Source organism: Pogoniulus pusillus, chromosome 1 (genome assembly GCF_015220805.1).
Source record: "Pogoniulus pusillus isolate bPogPus1 chromosome 1, bPogPus1.pri, whole genome shotgun sequence".
Taxonomy (NCBI): Eukaryota; Metazoa; Chordata; class Aves; order Piciformes; family Lybiidae; genus Pogoniulus; species Pogoniulus pusillus.
The window spans coordinates 4,091,369-4,112,002 of record NC_087264.1 but is presented as its reverse complement, the minus strand read 5'-3'; the positions used below and the strand labels follow the sequence as shown (position 1 = coordinate 4,112,002).

Below are 20,634 nucleotides of genomic sequence, written 5' to 3'. Positions count from 1 at the left end.
AGCTGAGCCCTAAAACCCCTGCCACCAGCTGCCCCTCTGTGCACCTTGTTTGCTCTGACTGCAGTAAAACAGCTTCAACACACAGGTATGAGTTTATTCATTTCTGTGTCCTGATGGGCAAAAAATGCCCAGTGGTAGGAGCTTCTCTGTCTTAAGCCACAGCTGGAAATTTAGCCCCTGGACTCAGATGTCTTTCATGTCTGACTCACAACAGAGAGGGCAGCTTCTCGTGGCCTCCCAGCAGCAACTTCCTAGATGCTCCTCCTGGTGATCTTTGTACCTCTCTGGATTTAACCCCCACTTCAGCACACATTAATCCCTCACGTCCTTCCACTCCCCAGCCCCCTGCTCACAGGTATCAGGCCCCTGCAGGTGCTGGCTTACCTGTCTGGAGTTACCATTCACAAAGAAGTCCTACGGCCATAGCAGAAGCATGGAAAAAGGCAGTAAAAACACATGCAGTTCAGTCATCTCAGCAAACCAAAGGGAACAAAGCAACAGGCAAGGGGAGGGTGCAACACTGGAGGGCTTGGCAGCACAGGCAGGCACTTGGGGTCTGCCAGCACCGAAACAGGGGCAATGCGCATGCAAATATGGTGAGGATTAAAAGGATGCACAGAAAAGGAGGGCTGATGGGAGAGGGTTCATGTTTGGATCTATGTATGGGTCAGGACAAGGTGCTGCTATGAAGGGAAGTGAGAAAGGGACATGAAAAGAGGTGGGAGGTGCCACTGCTCCATGCCAGAGCTGGCAGGTGCTGGTCCAAAGGCACAGCAGCGCTCAGCCTGCTGTGTTGGGGAAGAAAATTGCTGGGCTTGGCAAATCTGAGGGACTGAGATGCCAACGTGACTGCAGGCAAAACAGGGCTTTCAAGTGGAAATAAGGAGAGGCTCATCCCAGAGCAAATCTGGCTGCAGCAAAACTTCACCATTTGCCATGGGAGCACATTTTGCTCTTGACTTATCGTCCACGAGGGACAATTCTCCTTCTCTGGGGCTCCACTGCCTGGCCAAATGCCATCTCCATGTCCCACTGGCACTGCATTCCTCCAAACACCTGGCTGACCTGCCATCTCCCCCCACCTGGCTGGAAGCACATGCAGCAAAGCCAGCACCACATGTGTGCACACACACTTGAAGGTTTTCCCTCCTTGGTCCTTGGACTGCATCTTACTGGTTTTGTGTGCTTGGCTCAAGGGACCAGCCAGCAGCTCCACGATGGGGAGGGATCTTTCAAAGGCACAAAAAATAGTTGATTTTCTGTTATTGTGGTTGTAAAAGAGGAGGCAGTGAGTGGAGGGGGCCCAAATGCAGTTAGTTTAGAAGGGCTGTTCCCTCCAGCCCCTCTGTGCAGAGGTGATCCATGTGCCTCATCCGAGTTGGCCAGCTCCAACCACAGCCCCATCACCGCTGCCTTTCTTAAGCCAAACCTGATTACACAGATTTTCCCCTGACCAGCTGCTGAGGTTGGATCACTCCAGGACCCACATGTGGCTCTGGGCACAAGGATGGGAAAAGCCTCCATTAGAAGCCACTGAACATCCAGGGCTGGGGGACTGGCACCCAACGGGGGCTGAGCTGTGCCAACTGCCAGCTCTGCAGCTAAAAACCACTGTGGCAGAGCTTTCCTTGAGCCCACAGAAACGTTTGTGTCCATGAAGCAGAATGAGATGTGCCAGCAGACAAAGAAACTTCAGCCAACAAAAGAAGCAACTGATCCTTTCTTTGTCAGAATATGAGCACCTGTGTGGTGTGGTATGGGCAGCCTTGGCACAGCACCAAGCGGTCCCCTGAGGCAGCACCGCACCCATGTGTGTAGAAGCCTGTTGAAGAGCTGCCACAACCATCCCCAGGAGCAGAGCTCCAGCAGTGCCACCACATCAGAGGCACTGCAAGGCAATGGGGACCTGCAGACCCTGAATAAGGACAGTTGAGCTGCCAGTGCTGTACTTTGGGGAGACAGAAAACCATAACAGTACAGCTTAGCTGGGCTGGCCACTGCAAAGCCAGAACTAACTCAGTCACAGCTGTAAATGATGCCTCAGACAAGCCTCATCCCTGTCCTTTTTCCTCACACAAACCATGCTTAGGCTCTGCTGCAGGACAGTGGTGCAAGAAGTAGCTTTAAATCTGCTGTCACCATCTCCAGGGATATTCCCCATCCCTGTTGCCCTTGGACCCTGCACAGGTCACCCTTGCTTGCATGGAGGAGCTGGAGGCTTTTCTTCTTTCATCCCTTTTTGGGAGATGAATTCTTTCCCAGCTCACTGCTAAGCCCCTGGTTCAACAACATACATTTTTTCCACTTGGCCTTGGCTCTTTTACATCACTCACAGCTGCAAGATCTGCCAGGACTGCCCCAGCCATGTCACTGCCACTTATCAGTGTCACTTCCAGCCTCCTCTCCCTTGCAGGCTCTCAAAACATCTCCAACAGAGGAGCAGACCTCTGTGCACCACATTTAAGCCTTAATGACCCTAGACTTTGTTCTCTCCATTACTGCATGTAGGTCCTTAAGCAGCTATCCTCCACTCCTGCTGGGTCCTCATGCCAAAGCCTGACAAAAGAGCTGCTGCAGGCTTTTCTTTTATAGCTAGCAAGGCTGGGTATTTCATACAGCTGTGGGGCTGAGCTCTTCTCTGGGCAAAGGGACATGTGCACAGCCTCATCAGGGAGGATGGGGAGGATATGGGCTCTCCTGACAGCACAGGGCAGGGATGCTCCCAGGATGAGCCCCAGGAAGCCCAAAGAGCTCCTGTCACAGAATCATAGAATCAGACAGGATTCTATGAGGCTGGCCACAGCCTCATCCAGCCTTAAACACCTCCAGGCATGAGGCCTCAACCACCCCCCTGGGCAACCCAGTCCAGCCTCTCACCACTCTCATACCGAACAACTTCCTCCTCATGGCCACTCCGAACCTCCCCAGCTCCAGCTTTGCTCCATTCCCCCCAGTCCTGGCACTCTCTGACATCCTGAAAAGTCCCTCCCCAGCTTTTTTGGAGGCCCTCTTCAGATCCTGGAAGGTCACCTGGGAGCCTCCTCTGCTCCAGCCTGCACAGCCCCAACTCTTTCAGTCTGTGCTCACAGCAGAGCTGCTGCAGCCCTCTGAGCATCCTCCTGGCCCTGCTCTGGACACACTCCAGCATCTCCACAGCCCTCTTGTAACAGGGCTTCCCTGTAAGGAAAGAGCCTTTCCCAAGATCTGGAGAACTCACTTTATAGCCTGCTTTTACATCCCAGCCTGTAACACAGGGAAAGCATTTAAAGAGATGCTTAAAATGAAGTACATCGTCAAGTCTGGGGTCTGGGCACTAGTCAGGGATTCTCAGGCACAATGGTAATAAAAATAACCCAGTTCTATCAACAGCAACCCTGCAACAGCTACTTCTGGAGAGTCTGGAAGCTCTCTGCACCAGGCACACCCTAGCAGCATCTCAGAGGTCTGCTTTCACATTCTCTTTCCCAGATGTCCCAAAAGCATCTCAATACAGGAAGGACATGAACCTGATGGAGCAGGTCCAGAAGAGGGCTATGAAAATGATCAGGGGTTGGAGCACTGCTGCTACAAAGACAGGCTGAGGGAGCTGGGGTTGTTCAGCCTGGAAAACAGGAGGCTCCAAGGAGACCTATTAGCAGCCTTCCAGTACCTGAAGGAGGCCTACAAGAAGGATGGAGAGAGACTGTTTAAAAAGGCCTGCAGTGACAGGATGAAGGGCAGTGGCTTGAAACTAGAGAAGATGTATAATGGACTGGTTAGGAGAAAGATCCTTAACCATGAGGGCAGTGGAAGAGTGGAACAGGTTGCCCAGGGAGGTGTTTGAGGCCCCACCCCTGGAAATACTACTGTATTCTATCTTCTGCCAGCCCCATGCCAGTCCCTGGCTGCCACACACAGCTACTATTTAGTCCTCACCTCATCTGGGGCAAAAGCACTCCTTGCAGTGGCTACTCCTTCTTGCTGGCCCTGTACCCAACCAGCTGCCTCACCCAGCAGGACCTCTGCCAAGCCAAATTACTTTTACCTTCCTGTCTGGCACCAATCTGCAGCACACCAGGTGATTCATGGACCCAGGCAGGCAAGCCAGAGGGCAAACCATCCTGCCTGCTTCTATTCTTGCTTCCCCTCCCCTTCCATCTCATCTGCAGACGTGCCCTTCAGCAGGCATGAGTCAAGCTCCAAAGATGCCAGGGGAAAGGGCCAGCACTGTGGTCACCTATTCCCAAAACACACTGGGGCAGCACATGCTTCTGGTGGGTTACTCCTGATATTTGCTCTGCTCAAATCCCCCCTGATCTTACCCTGAATTAGCCTCTGGAAGAGATTAAGCTCTCACGTTGCCTAAGGAGCTTATGTGTCAGGTCTGCTCCTTTCTGGTGCTGTTCCTGTGCCTGAGCCTGGCAAGAGCAGGACAGCCTGTCCTCCCCTCCCAGCCACACAGCCAGCAGGTAAGGGTAGAGAAACACTGGAACAGGTTGCTCAAAGATGTGCTGAAGGCACAGTTCATGGAGCCATTCAAAGTCAAACTTGACGAAGCCCTGAGCAGCCTGATCTAGTTAGAGATGTCTCTGCTTAGTGCAGGGGGGTTGGACAAGATGGCTTTTGAGGGTCCCTTCCAACCTGCTATGTTCTGTGATTCTATGGACATGACTTTTTCAGCCTCTCTCCTTGCTTTTCATAGAATAGAATCACAGAATCAAGCAGGATGGAAGAGTCCTCCAAAATCATCCAGTCCAACTTATCACCCAGCCTTGTCCAATCAACCAGACCATGGCACTAAGTGCCCCAGCCAGGCTTGGCTTCAACACCTCCAGGGATGAAGACTCCACCACCTCCCTGGGCAGCCCATTCCAATGCCAATCACTCTCTCTGACAACAACTTCCTAACAACATCCAGCCCTGACCTCCCCCAACACAACTTGAGACTGTGTCCCCTTGTTCTGTTGCTGCTTGCCTGGCAGCAGAGCCCAACCCCACCTGGCTACAGCCTCCCTTCAGGTAGTTGCAGACAGCAATGAGGTCTGCCCTGAGCCTCCTCTTCTCCAGGCTGCACACCCCCAGCTCCCTCAGCCTCTCCTCACAGGGCTCTGCTCCAGGACCCTCACCAGCTTCATTGCCCTTCTCTGGACACATTCCAGCACCTCAACATCTCTCTTGAACTGAGCAGCCCAGAACTGGACACAGCACTCAAGGTGTGGCCTGAGCAGTGCTGAGCACAGGGGCAGAAGAACCTCCCTTGTCCTGCTGCCCACACTGCTCCTGAGCCAGCCCAGGATGCCACTGTCTCTCCAGCCCACCTGGGCATACTGCTGGCTCATCTTGAGCTACTCTCTACCAGCACCCCCAGGTCCCTCTCTGCCTGGCTGCTCTCAGCCACTCTGTCCCCAGCCTGTAGTGCTGCTTGGGGTTGTTGTGGCCAAAGTGCAGAACCCTGCACTTGGCCTTGTTCAGTCTCCTCCCATTGGCCTCTGCCCACCCATCCAGCCTGGCCAGGTCCCTCTGCAGGGCTCTCCTACCCTCCAACAGCTCCACACCTGCTCCTAGCTTGGTGTCATCTGCAAACTTACTGATGCTGGACTCAATCCCCTGGTCCAGTTCATCACTCAAGACATTGAACAGGCCTGGGCCCAGCACTGATCCTTTTTCTCTCATCTTCTTGAAAAACTCATTGCTGTTGCCCATAGTGGTCCTGCCTGGGGTAAAACAAGTGTCTAATTTTCTTTGTGTGCTTTGATGCCTTCCAAGCTGGGGCCATATTGCTTCAGCAGGAGATTAAAAAGCAGAGACTTGTGACTGCAGTGTCATTATTTTGGTTTGGGATTTGCTTTTCTGTTCAAAGCTCACATTTTGCTTTGGGCTCACTACAGAAATAAAAGAAGAGATCCACCCATGGTAGATGTGGGCAGAATTTAGTCCTTCTTGGCCAGAGAGGGACAGAAGTTTTCCATCCAATACAGAGACATGAAGCAGTTGCTCTTAAGAGCAATCCAAAAATATCACCCACGTGTGGGCACATCTGGGGTCTATTTTCATACATTCTCTGTCTCTTTTTGGTTTTGCTTTCTTTTTGGTGATCCATCTTCATGACACATGTGGGCAGGTGTGTGGGCAGGGGCAAAACCAGGCACACCAAGTCCCAAATGGCCACTTCAACAGAAAGGCACCAGAATGTGGATGAGAGGACAAAGCAGACCAAGTGATTTGGCAAACGTGTTGTTGGTATGAAGCAAGGAGATGTGTTTTGAGCCCACAGGTGAGACTGTGTGCCCAGATCCCTGCCTGCACCCCAGGCCAGCCCTCACCTGCTGTCTTTGGTAGGCAGAGAATGTCCTTTCCAGGTCTTCGAGGTCCAGGACTTTGAACACCTTTGCATCATCTATGTCAGTCCACACAGTTCCTGCAAGCTTGTTCTGCAAGACAGCAGGAGCACTGTAGGTTAGTGGCCCCCTGCCCACCTGCCCTCACATCATCAGGCAGCCATCTGGTACCTCTGTTTTCACTACCCAAAGTACCACTCAGCTTACCTCTGGCAGCTTGGACCAGTTGAAGGACTTGAGGGCATTCGTTGGCTGTGGGATGCTTTTCTTCTTGAGGGTGAAGCCCAGAGGTGCTCCAGGGGGAGGCATCACCCCATCCAGAGGTGGGGGACCAGGTGGAGGTGGAGGACCACCTGGAGGAGGTGGGGGAGGGGGAGGTGGTGGAGGACATCCTCCGGGGGGTGGTGGTGGTGGTGGTGGAGGAGGAAGAAGTGATCCAGGAACTGGAGAAGGTAAAGGGCCACCAGGAGCTCCTGGTGGCAAGGGAGGTCCTCCAGGGCCAGCAGCACAGATTGCTCTCTGGAAGAGAAAAAAGGGGACTGGTCACACAGAGCTGGGGGGGCTGTTCACACAGAGCTGGGGGGGCTGTTCACACAGAGCTGGGGGGACTGGTCACACAGAGCTGGGGGGGGCTGGTCACACAGAGCTGGGGGGGCTGGTCACACAGAGCTGGGGGGGCTGGTCACACAGAGCTGGGGGATCTGGTCACACAGAGCTGGGGGGACTGGTCACACAGAGCTGGGGGGGCTGGTCACACAGAGCTGGGGGGCTGGTCACACAGAGCTGGGGGGGCTGGTCACACAGAGCTGGGGGGGCTGGTCACACAGAGCTGGGGGGCTGGTCACACAGAGCTGGGGGGGCTGGTCACACAGAGCTGGGGGGGCTGGTCACAAAGAGCTGGGGGATCTGGTCACACAGAGCTGGGGGGGCTGGTCACACAGAGCTGGGGGGACTGGTCACACAGAGCTGGGGGGACTGGTCACACAGAGCTGGGGGATCTGGTCACACAGAGCTGGGGGGGCTGGTCACACAGAGCTGGGGGGGCTGGTCACACAGAGCTGGGGGGGCTGGTCACACAGAGCTGGGGGGACTGGTCACACAGAGCTGGGGGGCTGGTCACACAGAGCTGGGGGGGCTGGTCACACAGAGCTGGGGGATCTGGTCACACAGAGCTGGGGGGGCTGGTCACACAGAGCTGGGGGATCTGCTCACACAGAGCTGGGGGGGCTGGTCACACAGAGCTGGGGGATCTGCTCACACAGAGCTGGGGGGGCTGGTCACACAGAGCTGGGGGGGGCTGGTCACACAGAGCTGGGGGATCTGGTCACACAGAGCTGGGGGGGCTGGTCACACAGAGCTGGGGGGACTGGTCACACAGAGCTGGGGGGCTGGTCACACAGAGCTGGGGGGGCTGGTCACACAGAGCTGGGGGGCGGGTCACACAGAGCGGGGGGGGCTGGTCACACAGAGCTGGGGGGGCTGGTCACACAGAGCTGGGGGATCTGGTCACACAGAGCTGGGGGGGCTGGTCACACAGAGCTGGGGGGACTGGTCACACAGAGCTGGGGGGACTGGTCACACAGAGCTGGGGGGGCTGGTCACACAGAGCTGGGGGGCTGGTCACACAGAGCTGGGGGGGCTGGTCACACAGAGCTGGGGGGGCTGGTCACACAGAGCTGGGGGGCTGGTCACACAGAGCTGGGGGGGCTGGTCACACAGAGCTGGGGGGCTGGTCACACAGAGCTGGGGGATCTGCTCACACAGAGCTGGGGGGGCTGGTCACACAGAGCTGGGGGATCTGCTCACACAGAGCTGGGGGGGCTGGTCACACAGAGCTGGGGGGACTGGTCACACAGAGCTGGGGGATCTGGTCACACAGAGCTGGGGGGGCTGGTCACACAGAGCTGGGGGATCTGGTCACACAGAGCTGGGGGGGCTGGTCACACAAAGCTAGCAGGACTGGTCACACAGAGCTGGGGGGGCTGGTCACACCGAGATGGGGGGGCTGTTCACACAGAACTGGGGGGACTGGTCACACAGAGCTGGGGGGGCTGGTCACACAGAGCTGGGGGATCTGGTCACACAGAGCTGGGGGGGCTGTTCACACAGAGCTGGGGGGGCTGGTCACACAGAGCTGGGAGGGGCTGGTCACACAGAGCTGGGGGGGCTGGTCACACAGAGCTGGAGGGGCTGGTCACACAGAGCTGGGGGGACTGGTCACACAGAGCTGGGGGGACTGGTCACACAGAGCTGGAGGGGCTGGTCACACAGAGCTGGGGGGGACTGGTCACACAGAGCTGGGGGGGCTGGTCACACAGAGCTGGGGGGCTGGTCACACAGAGCTGGGGGATCTGGTCACACAGAGCTGGGAGGGGCTGGTCACACAGAGCTGGGGGGGCTGGTCACACAGAGCTGGAGGGGCTGGTCACACAGAGCTGGGGGGACTGGTCACACAGAGCTGGGGGGACTGGTCACACAGAGCTGGAGGGACTGGTCACACAGAGCTGGGGGGGACTGGTCACACAGAGCTGGGGGGGACTGGTCACACAGAGCTGGGGGGACTGGTCACACAGAGCTGGGGGGACTGGTCACACAGAGCTGGGGGGCTGGTCACACAGAGCTGGGGGGGCTGGTCACACAGAGCTGGGGGGACTGGTCACACAGAGCTGGGAGGGGCTGGTCACACAGAGCTGGGGGGGCTGGTCACACAGAGCTGGGGGGACTGGTCACACAGAGCTGGGGGGGACTGGTCACACAGAGCTGGGGGGGCTGGTCACACAGAGCTGGGGGATCTGGTCACACAGAGCTGGGAGGGGCTGGTCACACAGAGCTGGGGGGGCTGGTCACACAGAGCTGGAGGGGCTGGTCACACAGAGCTGGGGGGACTGGTCACACAGAGCTGGGGGGACTGGTCACACAGAGCTGGAGGGGCTGGTCACACAGGGCTAGCAGGACTGGTCACACAGAGCTGGGAAGATTGCTCATACAGAGCTGGGGAGACACCACCCAAGAATCTTGCCCATGCTGCTGTTTCATTACTCAGGATAAAATTTATCCAGCACAGGAAGCACTCAAAGGCTTCAGCACTTCTGACTGAGATGTGATCCAGCTGGAGAGGAAAAATCACACCATCACAAGGGACAGGCACCTTGGAGGTTCAGCCAACAAGGACCCCTCTCAGCCTCCCGTGCAGCTCAGTCTCCTCAAGGTGTTTGCGGGGGGTTTGGGACAGGGCAACAACGGGGAAGAGGTTCAAAGCCTCACCCTGCTCATCTCGTGGAGCTGTGCTGTAAGATCTGCCACCTGCTGCTTGACCTGCTTGTGCTCGCTGGACTCCTTCTCCAGCTTCTCCTTCATCTTGTTCAGCGTCTGCATCATCTCCTCCTTCTCCTGGGCCTTGGCATCGCACTCGCGCTCCTTCTTCTCCAGCTTCTGCTGAAGCTCAGTGTGCTCTGAAACAGCCCCAGGAGACCACTTCTGAGTGACAAACACTCCCCTTTGGCAAATGGCACCACAGAGGGGACTAAAGCCTCACGCTGTCCTGCAAAGAAGCTGTGCACTAAGGGAAAGCAAGCATGAGCTGTGCCTTAATTCCCTGGCCTGGGTCTCCCCATGAAAACATGAATGTCTGCTGTGCTCATTGCCCCTCTATGTCTCCTATCATAGAATCATAGAAACAACCAGGTTGGAAGAGACCTCCAAGCTCATCCAGGCCAACCTAGCACCCAGCTCTAGACAATCAACCAGACCATGGCACTAAGTGCCTCAGCCAGGCTTGGCTTCAACACCTCCAGGCAAAGCAACCCCACCACCTCCCTGGGCAGCCCATTCCAATGCCAATCACTCTCTCTGACAACAACTTCCTAACAACATCCAGCCTAGACCTCCCCCACCACAACTTGAGACTGTGTCCCCTTGTTCTGTTGCTGCTTGCCTGGGAGAAAAGGCCAACCTCACCTGGCTACAGCCTCCCTGCAGGCAGCTGCAGACAGCAATGAGCTCTGCCCTGAGCCTCCTCTTCTGCAGGCTGCACACCCCCAGCTCCCTCAGCCTCTCCTCACAGGGCTGTGCTCCAGGCCCCTCACCAGCCCTTTTCTGGACACCTTCCAGGATCTCAGTATCTCTCTTGAATTGAAGGGCCCAGAACTGTGTCCAGTTGTGGTATCTCAGCCACTCAACAAAGCCTGGGAGTCCATCCAGCTACATACACCTACATGTTCCCTGTTTAGCTCACCATGAGCATGAAGGTTCAAGTGACCACCACAGACCTCTCCACTGCTCACCTTTTCGCATTTTTTCTGCTTGTTCTTTCCACTGCTTCACTTCATTTTCATTGACTAACCTGAAAGGAAAAGATACATAGTATATGAGACAATCCTACTGCAGTAGATAGTTGAGCATCACTAGCAAGAAACAAGTCTGGGAAGTGGGATTTAGAATCATGGGAAACTCAAAGATGACTTTCTCCAACCCCCCTGCAGTAAGCAGGGACATAGAATCAGAGAATCATAGAGTCAGAGAATCAGTCAGGGTTGGAATGGACCACAAGGAGCAGCCAGTTCCAACCCCCCTGCCATGGGCAGGGACACCCTACCCTAGAGCAGGCTGCCCACAGCCTCAGCCAGCCTGGCCTCAAACACCTCCAGCCATGGGGCCTCAACCACCTCCCTGAGCAACCCATTCCAGCCTCTCACCACTCTCAGGCTCAACAACTTCCTCCTCACAGACAGTCTCAATCTCCCCACCTCCAGCTTTGCTCCATTCCCCCAGTCCTATCATTCCCTGATATCCTGAAAAGTCCCTCTCCAGCTCTTTTGTAGGCCCCTTCAGATCCTGGAAGGCCACAAGAAGGTCACCTGGGAGCCTCCTCTTCTCCAGCCTGCACAGCCCCAATTCTTTCAGTCTGTCCTCACAGCAGAGCTGCTGCAGCTCTCTGAGCATCCTCCTGGCCCTGCTCTGGACACACTCCACCAACTCCACATCCTTCTTGTAATGGGGGCTCCAGAACTGGATGCAGCACTCCAGGTGGGGTCTCAGCAGAACAGAGCATAGAGGGAGAATCACCTCCCTGGCCCTGCTGGCCACACTTCTCCTGATGCAGTCCAGGCTCTGCTTGGCTTTCTGGGCTGCAAGTGCACACTGCTGGCTCCTCTTGAGCTTCTCATCCAGCAGCATCCCCAAGTCCCTCTCCTCAGGGCTGCTCTCCAGCCACTCACTGCCCAAACTGCATTTGTGCTTGGCATTGCCTCCACTCGGATGCAGAACCTTGCACTTGGTCTTGTTGAACCTCCTGAGTTTGGCTTGTGCCCACCTCTGCAGCCTCCCCAGGTCCCACTGCATGGATCCCTTCCCTCCAGCCTGTCTGCTGCACCACACAGCTTGGTGTGCTCAGAAAACTTACTGAGGCTGCACTCAGTGCCTCTGGCCATGGCACCCACAAAGATGTTGAACAAGACTGGTGCCAGGACTGATCTCTGAGGGACTCCACTTGTCACTGGCCTGCACTTGGCCATGGAGCCATTGACAGCCACTCTTTGGGCGTGGGCATCAAGCCAGTTCTTTATCCATCCAGTGCTCCACCCACCAAACCCATGTGTCACCAGCTTGGAGACCAGGATTTGGTGTGGGACAGTGTCAAAGCCTTGCTCAGGTCCAGGTAAATGACATTAGTTGCTCTCCCCTCATCTATTCATGGTGTGACCTGTTCATAGAAGGCCACCAGGTTTGTCAGGCAGGATTTGCCCTTGGAGAAGCCATGCTGATTGTACCCAAAACATCTCCAACCAGTTTCCTCAGCATCCCATCAAGTTTTGATCTTGAAGGCTCCCAAACTAATATTTTCCAACACCTCCACTTTGCCTCCCCTTGGTAGGGTTTTGGAGGCTGGGATGCAGCAGTCTCTCAACAGGGCTGGGGATGCTGCCTTACCCAGCCAAGAAGCAGTCACCCAACCAGGTGACAGTAAATGAAGTCATAGAGAGAGCAGTTGGCAGAAACAGCTCCCCAGGGACACAGGCTGAGCTGCACGTTGTGCTTGAGAGGCAGCAAAGCCACAGCAGCCCATGTTGGCGCTGCTCAACATGCAGCCAGCAGAAAGGCAGTGAGCACTTACATCCTGACAACGTTTTTAATGTTGAAGTTCTCTAGGGGAGTGGCATCAGGGTCCTGCCCTTTGTCACTCTGGATGACAATCTGCTGCACGATCCTGTCGAGCAGCAGCCAGTACTGCACAGTGTTGCCGCTTCGTTTATCTGGAGGGGAAGAAGGGGAGAGAGTGAGCGGAGCAGCAGGGAGGAGATGTGGGCTGCCAAGCCCCCAGCAGCCTGGGGTTCCCCCCAGCAGCCTGGGGTTCCCCCCAGCACTCACAAGGCATTTGGAGACAGTGGTGCAGGATAGACATAAAGTGCGGGTACGCCTCGGTGTGCGTCAGCCTCTTCCTCGTCAGCTCGAACATCTGAGTTGCACTTTTGGTGTCGATGTGGACCTGCAGACAGGAGCAAAGCCAGGTTAGGCCATTGCACTGGTGACCATAGAATCACAGAACCATAGAACCAACCAGGCTGGAAGAGACTGCCAAGATCATCCAGGCCAACCTAGCACCTATCCCTGGCCAATCAACCAGACCATGGCACTAAGTGCCTCATCTAGTGTTTTCTTCAACACCTCCAGGGACAGCGACTCCACCACCTCCCTGGGCAGCCCATTCCAATGCCAATCACTCTCTCTGCCAAGAATGTCCTCTTAACATCCAGCCTAGTCCTCCCCCACCACAACTTGAGACTGTGTCCCCTTGTTCTCTTGCTGCTTGCCAGGCAGAAGAGACCAACCCCCACCTAGCTACAGCCTCCCTTTAGGTAGTGGTAGACAGCAATGAGGTCACCCCTGAGCCTCCTCTTCTCCTGGCTAAACCACCCCACCCCCATCAGCCTCTCACAGCATCACAGAATCTCTTAGATTGGAAAAGACCTTCAAGCTCATCGAGTCCAATCACGAGTTTCACACTGATAAGTCCTTGACTAAACCAAATCCCTCAGCACAACATCAGATCACAATGAATCACTATGGTTGGAAAGGATCACCAGGATCACCAGGATCTCTCCTCATAGACCTTGTCTCAGGCTGACAGGATGTTAGGGGTTGGGAGGGACCCAAGGAGATCATCCAGTCCAAACCCCCTGCCAGAGCAGGACAGTACTATCTAACACAGATCACAGAGGAACACACGCAGACAGGCCTTGAAAGCCTCCAGGGAAGGAGACCTCACAACCTCTCTGGGAAGCCTATTCCAGTGCTCTGTGACCCTTACAGTAAAGAAGTTCCCCTTTGTGTTCAGCTCCAAACCCCATAAGCCTTTCTCATCATTAACGCCTGATGAATACATGAGCCCCACTGCCCTGCAAGGGGCAAACAGTGCTGGTCAGCAGCTAAAGAAGGGGGAAGAAGCAAGCTGTAGGTTGGAGACTGCAATGGAGCAGGGCTGGAGGAGACAGATTCCCAACCTCCACATTTTACTGAAAAGACTACAGTTTATCCCAGGCCATGCAGGTGCTTTTAAGAGGAACCAGGATATTGAGTGCCAGCATCTGCATCAGCAACATTCATACTCACCAGCTCAAATCTTTTGGCAAATTCCAGTTCATCTTCATTTCTAAGCATTTCAAAGAAATCTAAGTGCCTGAGGAAGGAAAAAGGGAAAAAAAACCCAAGGCTGTTAGAAGCAGATGTGAATGTGACTATTAATAAACTGAAGACAGCCAGCCTGGCAGTAGCCTAGAGACAAGCAGGACTTGAAACATCAACTGGATCTTTGGTCTTGAGCTTCCAGTCAGTAAAGCCTATCCAATGAGTCTCTCTGGATGAGAAGGCAAGGAGGAGGAGGATGGCAGTATCCCAACCCCCCTGCGGGGGATCCTCCCTAGCTCAACCCCACATTTGAGTGCAGTAAAACCATGCCAAGGTTTTCCTCTCCTTCTCCCTCAAGAGGAAAGAATTTCATCAAAATGAGCCAGATGCTTTGCCCAAACACCAAGTCCAGAAAGCAGAGAGCAGGGGCACAAGGCCAGGGCAAAAATAACCAGTGGGCTACAGATCACTACTCACCGGTCAAGGGTGGAGTTTTCATGCTCTCTCAGTTTATCAATGACTGGCTGGATGCCAAGCATGAGGAACTCGTATCTCAGATGGAGTCTGAAATCCAGGCTTTCCTGCAGGAGACAGCTGTGAGGTCAGCACAGCAAGGTGCACATCCTCAGCAAGCACCTTCCAAGAAAACCAACCCGAAGCCCACCGAGACACCTCCCTCCCCGAGAGCCCCTGGTGCTCACCACGCCTGCCCCCTGGCTCAGGACTGCGTTGATGAAGGACATGATGGCTGTCTTGAGGCTCACTTCGTCTCGATACCGCCCTGTGCTCTTGTCCAAGTCATTGATCAGCGTCTGCCAAACACACAGCAGGGTCAGCCCCAGGGCTGCACAAACGCCCAGGGGACACAGGCGGGAACAACTTGTGAGGCTCCCACAGCCTCTGCAGCAACCCACTGGGGATGGTCATAGAATCATAGAAGCAAGCAGGTTGGAAGAGACTTCCAATGTCATCCAGTCCAACCTAGCACCCAGCTCTATCCAGTCAACTAAACCACAGCACCAAGTGCCTCAGCCAAGCTTTGCTTCAACACCTCCAGGGATGGAGACTCCACCACCTCCCTGGGCAGCCCATTCCAATGCCAATCACTCTCGCTGCCAACATCTTCCTCCTCACATCCAGCCTAGACCTCCCCCAGCACAACTTGAGACTGTGTCCCCTTGTTCTCTTGCTGCTTGCCTGGCAGAAGAGACCAAACCTCACCTGGCTACAGCCTCCTTTCAGGTCCATTAGCTGCTGCCTGCTGTAACACAGCCCACTCCAACACCCATTTTTGGCTAACATCAGCCCACCCAGATGTGCTGCAGCTTTGCAGAGCTGCGATCCCAGTGACCTTATCCATTTTGGTAGGGGAAATACTGCCTTCAGTAACTGGTTCCTCACTCTGCTCAGCTGCAGACTCATCAGATGTGGTTCACAGCATCACAGGATGTTAGGGGTTGGAAGGGACCCGAAATGATCATCCAGTCCAACCCCCTTGCCAGAGCAGGAATACACAATCTATCTTAGGTCACAGAGGAACACATCCAGACAGGCCTTGAAAGGCTCCAGAGGAGATGCCACAACCTCTTTGGGGAGCCTGTTCCAGTGCTCTGGGACCCTTACAATAAAGAAGCTCTCCCTTGTGTTGAGCTGGAACCTCCTGTGCTGCAACTTACACCCACTGCTCCTTGTCCTATGCCAGGGAGCAGTGAGCAGAGCCTGTGTCCTCCCACCTGACCCCCAGCCCTCAGATATTTGTAAACATTGATTAAATCCCCTCTCAGTCTTCCCTTCTCCAGACTAAGCAGCCCCAGGTCCCTCAGCCTCTCCTCATCAGCCATGCCCTCCAGTCCCCTCATCATCCTCGTAGCCCTCCGCTAGACTCTCTCAAGCAGATCCTTGTTCCTCTTTAACTTCTGGGGGCTCTGGGGTAATTCCCAGAGGATCTAAGTTGCAAACAGCCAGGATGGATCATTTGTGACCAGACTCTATAGATATCCAGGGGGAAATGCCAATGGTGGCTTTTGGGAGCTGAGGGGCAAGTAGAGACCCCAATAGCCAGGATGGATCATTGGTGAGCAGACTCTAGATATCCATGGGGAAATGACCATGGTGACTTTTGGGAGCTGAGAGGCAAGCAGAAACCCAAACAGCCAGGATGGATCATTGGTGAGCAGACTCTATAGACATCCATGGGGAAATGCCAGTGGTGACTTTTGGGAGCTGAGGGGCAAGTAGAGACCCAAACAGCCAGGATGGATCATTGGTGAGCAGACTCTATAGACATCCATGGGGAAATGCCAGTGGTGAGCACAAGCCCTACGAGGAGAGGCTGAGGGAGCTGGGATTGGTTAGCCTGGAGAAGAGGAGGCTCAGGGGTGACCTTATTGCTGTCTACAACTACCTGAGGGGTGGTTGTGGCCAGGAGGAGGTTGCTCTCTTCTCTCAGGTGGCCAGCACTAGAACAAGAGGACACAGCCTCAGGCTGCGCCAGGGGAAATTTAGGCTGGAGGTGAGGAGAAAGTTCTTCACTGAGAGAGTCATTGGACACTGGAATGGGCTGCCCGGGGAGGTGGTGGAGTCGCCGTCCCTGGAGCTGTTCAAGGCAGGACTGGACGTGGCACTTGGTGCCATGGTCTGGCCTTGAGCTCTGTGGTAAAGGGTTGGACTGGATGATCTATGAGGTCTCTTCCAATCCTAATGATACTGTGATACTGTGACTCTTCCAATCCTAATGATACTGTGATACTGTGACTTCTGGGAGCTGAAGGGCAAGTAGAGACCCAAACAGCCAGGATGGATCACTGGTGAGCAGACTTTAGACATCCAGGGGGAAATGCCAGTGGTGACCTTTGGGAGCCAAGAGGCAAGCAGAAACCCACCTACCTGGAAGCGAGTCCGTTCGCTGGCATACTTCTGGTAGTGCAGCATGGCCTCCAGTACCTTCTTGTGGCCCCCAGGAACCAGGCACACGGCGCCCATGATTTCCAGCACTGCCACCTTGGTCTTAATGTTCTCGGTGCTCAGACTCTGAGCGATTACGTTGATGCTCTCCGAGTGGGCCAGGACGTGGGCCCGGCCCAGGGAGTTGTTCATCAGTGCTTTTATACAGCCAATGAGCGAGGTATGTATGCGAGACTCTGCTGTCTCATAGTCCATGCTTTTCAGAAAGTTGAGGATGCAAGACAAGCCATCCAGGTCGATGAATCGGGTTACAAACCTGGCACAAAGAAGGGGGTCAGCTTTAAAACCAAAAAGGCTAAATGGCTTTCGTTACATTGAACAAGGCCAAGGGCAGGGTTCTGCACTTTGGCCACAACAACCCTAAGCAGAGCTACAGGTTGGAATCAACCAGGTTGGAAGAGACCTCCAAGGTCATCCAGTCCAACCTAGCACCCAGCCCTGGCCAATCAACCAGACCATGGCACTAAGTGCCTCAGCCAGGCTTGGCTTCAACACCTCCAGGCACAGAGACTCCACCACCTCCCTGGGCAGCCCATTCCAATGCCAATCACTCTCTTTGACAACAATTTCCTAACAACATCCAGCCTAGACCTCCCCTGCCACAACTCCAGACTCTGTCCCCTTCTTCTGTTGCTGCTTGCCTGGCCAACTCCACCTGGCTACAGCCTCCCTTCAGGGAGTTGTAGACAGCAATGAGCTCTGCCCTGAGCCTCCTCTTCTGCAGGCTGCACACCCCCAGCTCCCTCAGCCTCTCCTCACAGGACTGTGCTCCAGGCCCCTCACCAGCTTTGTCACCCTTCTCTGGACACCTTCCAGCACCTCAACATCTCTCTTGAATTCAAGAGCCCAGAACTGGACACAGCACTCAAGGTGTGGCCTGAGCAGTGCTGAGCACAGGGGCAGAATAACCTCCGTCATCCTACTGGCCACACTGTTCCTGAGCCAGGCCAGGATGCCATTGGCTTGTATGCTGTGCTAAGCTGTAAATATAAAGCTTTGTTCAATTTCCAGCTCTGCTGAGTCTAGTCTGGGTGGTTTTCCAAAGTGTGGGGAGGTAGGGAACACCCAAACCATCACATAAACCCAGGATCTTCTCCTGTATTTTCAGCCTGAACTTTGGAATAGCAGAATGTGCGAGTTTGAGCCTAGCTGGGATATTTTGGTGAGAAGAATTAGATGCTAGGCTGTGAAAAGGAAACAATGCTGATGTCTGCTGCACTCATAGGCTTGCTGAGATGTGCAAGAACAAGAACATAAATATAGATAAGGGTGACACTCTCTGTCTCTTGGGGCTGCATGAACTTCTCTCTAACCTCACCTGCTGTCTGTGTGACTAATCCTTCTGCTTCCTAACCCTCCTGGCCAACCCTCCAAACTACTTTGAGTGTAAGACAAAGTCTGGGGTAAGGTATAGGGGTGAGGAGAAGGTGGAAGGGTGGTTGGGAGCCCCTTCTGGGGACTCTGGTTTCTGGGAGGGCTGCTGTGTTTCTGTATTACTCTTTTTAACTTGTCTATTGCTGTATGTATTGTAAATCTCTGCTTGTACCTTGTGCTAAGCTGTAACTATAAAGCTTCATTCAACTTCCAGATCGACTGAGTTTAGTCTGGGTGACTTTCTTAAGCGTGGCAGGGCAGGGAACACCCAAACCATCACACAGAAGGCCTGTGGGATTCCTACAATCCAGATAGGGATGGGTTTGCAATCACTTTAATCACTTTTAAATCACATTAATCAGTGACCAGGAGCATTTGCAATCAGGCATCAACTGCGCAGCTTTACCTAGAGCTAAGGTGGACCAGCTTGGAAGAGGACCAGCTTAGCCAACCACCAGCACAAGTCCCAAGGTGGAGGTTAAAGGAGTTTCATAAAATCATAACCACAGAATCAGTCAGGGATGGAAGGGACCACAAGAATCATCCAGTTCCACTATCCCCTGCCATGCCCAGGGACACCCTACCCTAGAGCAGGCTGCACACAGACTCAGCCAGCCTGGCCTTAAACACCTCCAGCCATGGGGCCTCAACCACCTCCCTGGGCAACCCAGTCCAGCCTCTCACCACTCTCATGCTCAACAACTTCCTCCTCACCTCCAGCCTGAACGTCCCCACCTCCAGCTTTGCTCCATTCCCCCTAGTCCTGTCCTTTCCTGATATCCTGAAAAGTCCTTCCTCAGCTTTTTTGGAGGCCCCCTTCAGATCCTGAAAGACCACAAGAAGGTCACCTCAGACCCTCCTCTTCTCCAGTGAGACAAACTCACAAAGCACTCTCAAGGACGTCAGGAAGTTTCATGTCTGAGTGCCAGTTCTGCTCTCAGGGGACTGAGGGGAGGCAGCACCCATGATCTCCAGGCTCCATGAAAATTGGGTGCTCAGCCTCAGCCCTGGGAACTCCTGACCAAGTACCATCTCTGGAACCATTGCAAAAGAGAAACAGAAGAGGGGAATGCAATTACAAGCAGTAAGTGCTTCTTCCATAACCAGAGCAGGTCACAAAACATTTTCCCATCAGAAAACGTTGACCTGAGGCATCTTAAAGGTTTTGCAGCTGTGTGCATGCAGACTCCAGAGAAATCAGATTTAGGGAGAACTAGAGATATTCAGAGAATCCCACCCTTTCCTTATCCTCCTCATCAAAACCTCCTGAAGGCACTTCTTAGTTTTTCTCTTTTGCCTTTCATGAAAGCCCCAAGATTCCTGTGATTTTCTTCCTCTAAAAAGTATGGGAGAAGCTGAACATGAAACAAAAGGCCTGGTTAACCAACAACAACAAAAATGGGAATTATTCTTTTTTGCCCTAAATTCAATTTGGAAGGACATTTTTCCATCCTGTTTCAATGAGAACAAAAAAAGCAAATCTGGAACAAACAAACAAACAAGAAATTGCCTGAGTTGTCTGAACAGATGTGAAGGTCCTGGTGGCTCTCTGCCACCAAAAGACTGAGGAAAAGGAATTAAATGAAAAAGGTGAGAGCATGGAATGGGTTTGCCCAGGGAGGTGGTTGAGGTCCCAAGCCTGGAGGTGTTTAAGGCCAGGCTGGCTGAGGTTCTGGCCAAGCTGATCTAGGGTAGAGTGTCCCTGGGCCATGGCAGGGGGGTTGGAACTGGCTGATCCTTGTGGTTCCTTCCAACCCTGACTGAGTCTATGATTCTAAGTGCTGGAGCCTGTCCAGAGAAGGGCAACGAGGCTTGGTAAGGGCCTAGAGGACAAGCTCTATGAGGAGCAATTGAGGGGGCTGAGGTTGTTCAGTCTGGAGAGAAGGAAACTGAGGGGGACCTCACTGCCCTCTACAACTACCTGAAAGGAAACTGGAGTTGGGATGGGGACATCTCTCTGGTGTCGAGTGACAGGACTGGAGGAAATGGATGCAAGCTGTGCCAGGGGAGGTTTACAGAATCACAGAACTAACCAGGTTGGAAAAGACCTCTAGGATCATCGAGTCCAACCTATAACCTAACCCTTTCTAATTAACTAGACCATGGCACAAAGTGCCCCATCCAGCCTCCTCCTAAATGCTTCCAGGGACGGTGACTCCACCACCTCCCTGGGCAGCCCATTCCAATGCCAATCACTCTCTCTGCCAACAACTTCCTAACAACATCCAGCCTAAACCTGCTCTGGCACAGCTTGAGACTGTGTCCCCTTCTTCTGTCACTGGTGCATGGCAGAAGAGACCAACCTCACCTGGCTACAGCCTCCCTTCAGGCAGCTGCAGACAGCAATGAGCTCTGC

General features: G+C 54.1%; 1 protein-coding gene across 3 annotated transcripts in view; it reads right to left on the bottom strand.

Moving 5' to 3' along the window:
- Positions 1 to 20,634, bottom strand: part of DAAM1 (dishevelled associated activator of morphogenesis 1) — a 144,689-nt gene that overhangs the window by 30,853 nt on the left and 93,202 nt on the right. For 2 of the 3 annotated variants that reach the window (XM_064152716.1, XM_064152604.1), the window contains 11 exons: positions 16,827 to 17,160; positions 14,642 to 14,752; positions 14,418 to 14,521; positions 13,926 to 13,992; positions 12,684 to 12,801; positions 12,430 to 12,568; positions 10,601 to 10,659; positions 9,582 to 9,769; positions 6,525 to 6,836; positions 6,303 to 6,410; positions 385 to 414 (listed from right to left, as the gene is read on the bottom strand). In XM_064152716.1, coding sequence (XP_064008786.1) covers positions 385 to 414; positions 6,303 to 6,410; positions 6,525 to 6,836; positions 9,582 to 9,769; positions 10,601 to 10,659; positions 12,430 to 12,568; positions 12,684 to 12,801; positions 13,926 to 13,992; positions 14,418 to 14,521; positions 14,642 to 14,752; positions 16,827 to 17,160 — 1,570 coding nt within the window. The remainder of the gene's footprint in view (positions 1 to 384; positions 415 to 6,302; positions 6,411 to 6,524; positions 6,837 to 9,581; positions 9,770 to 10,600; positions 10,660 to 12,429; positions 12,569 to 12,683; positions 12,802 to 13,925; positions 13,993 to 14,417; positions 14,522 to 14,641; positions 14,753 to 16,826; positions 17,161 to 20,634) is intronic. The other variant, XM_064152661.1, reaches the window with a different exon arrangement.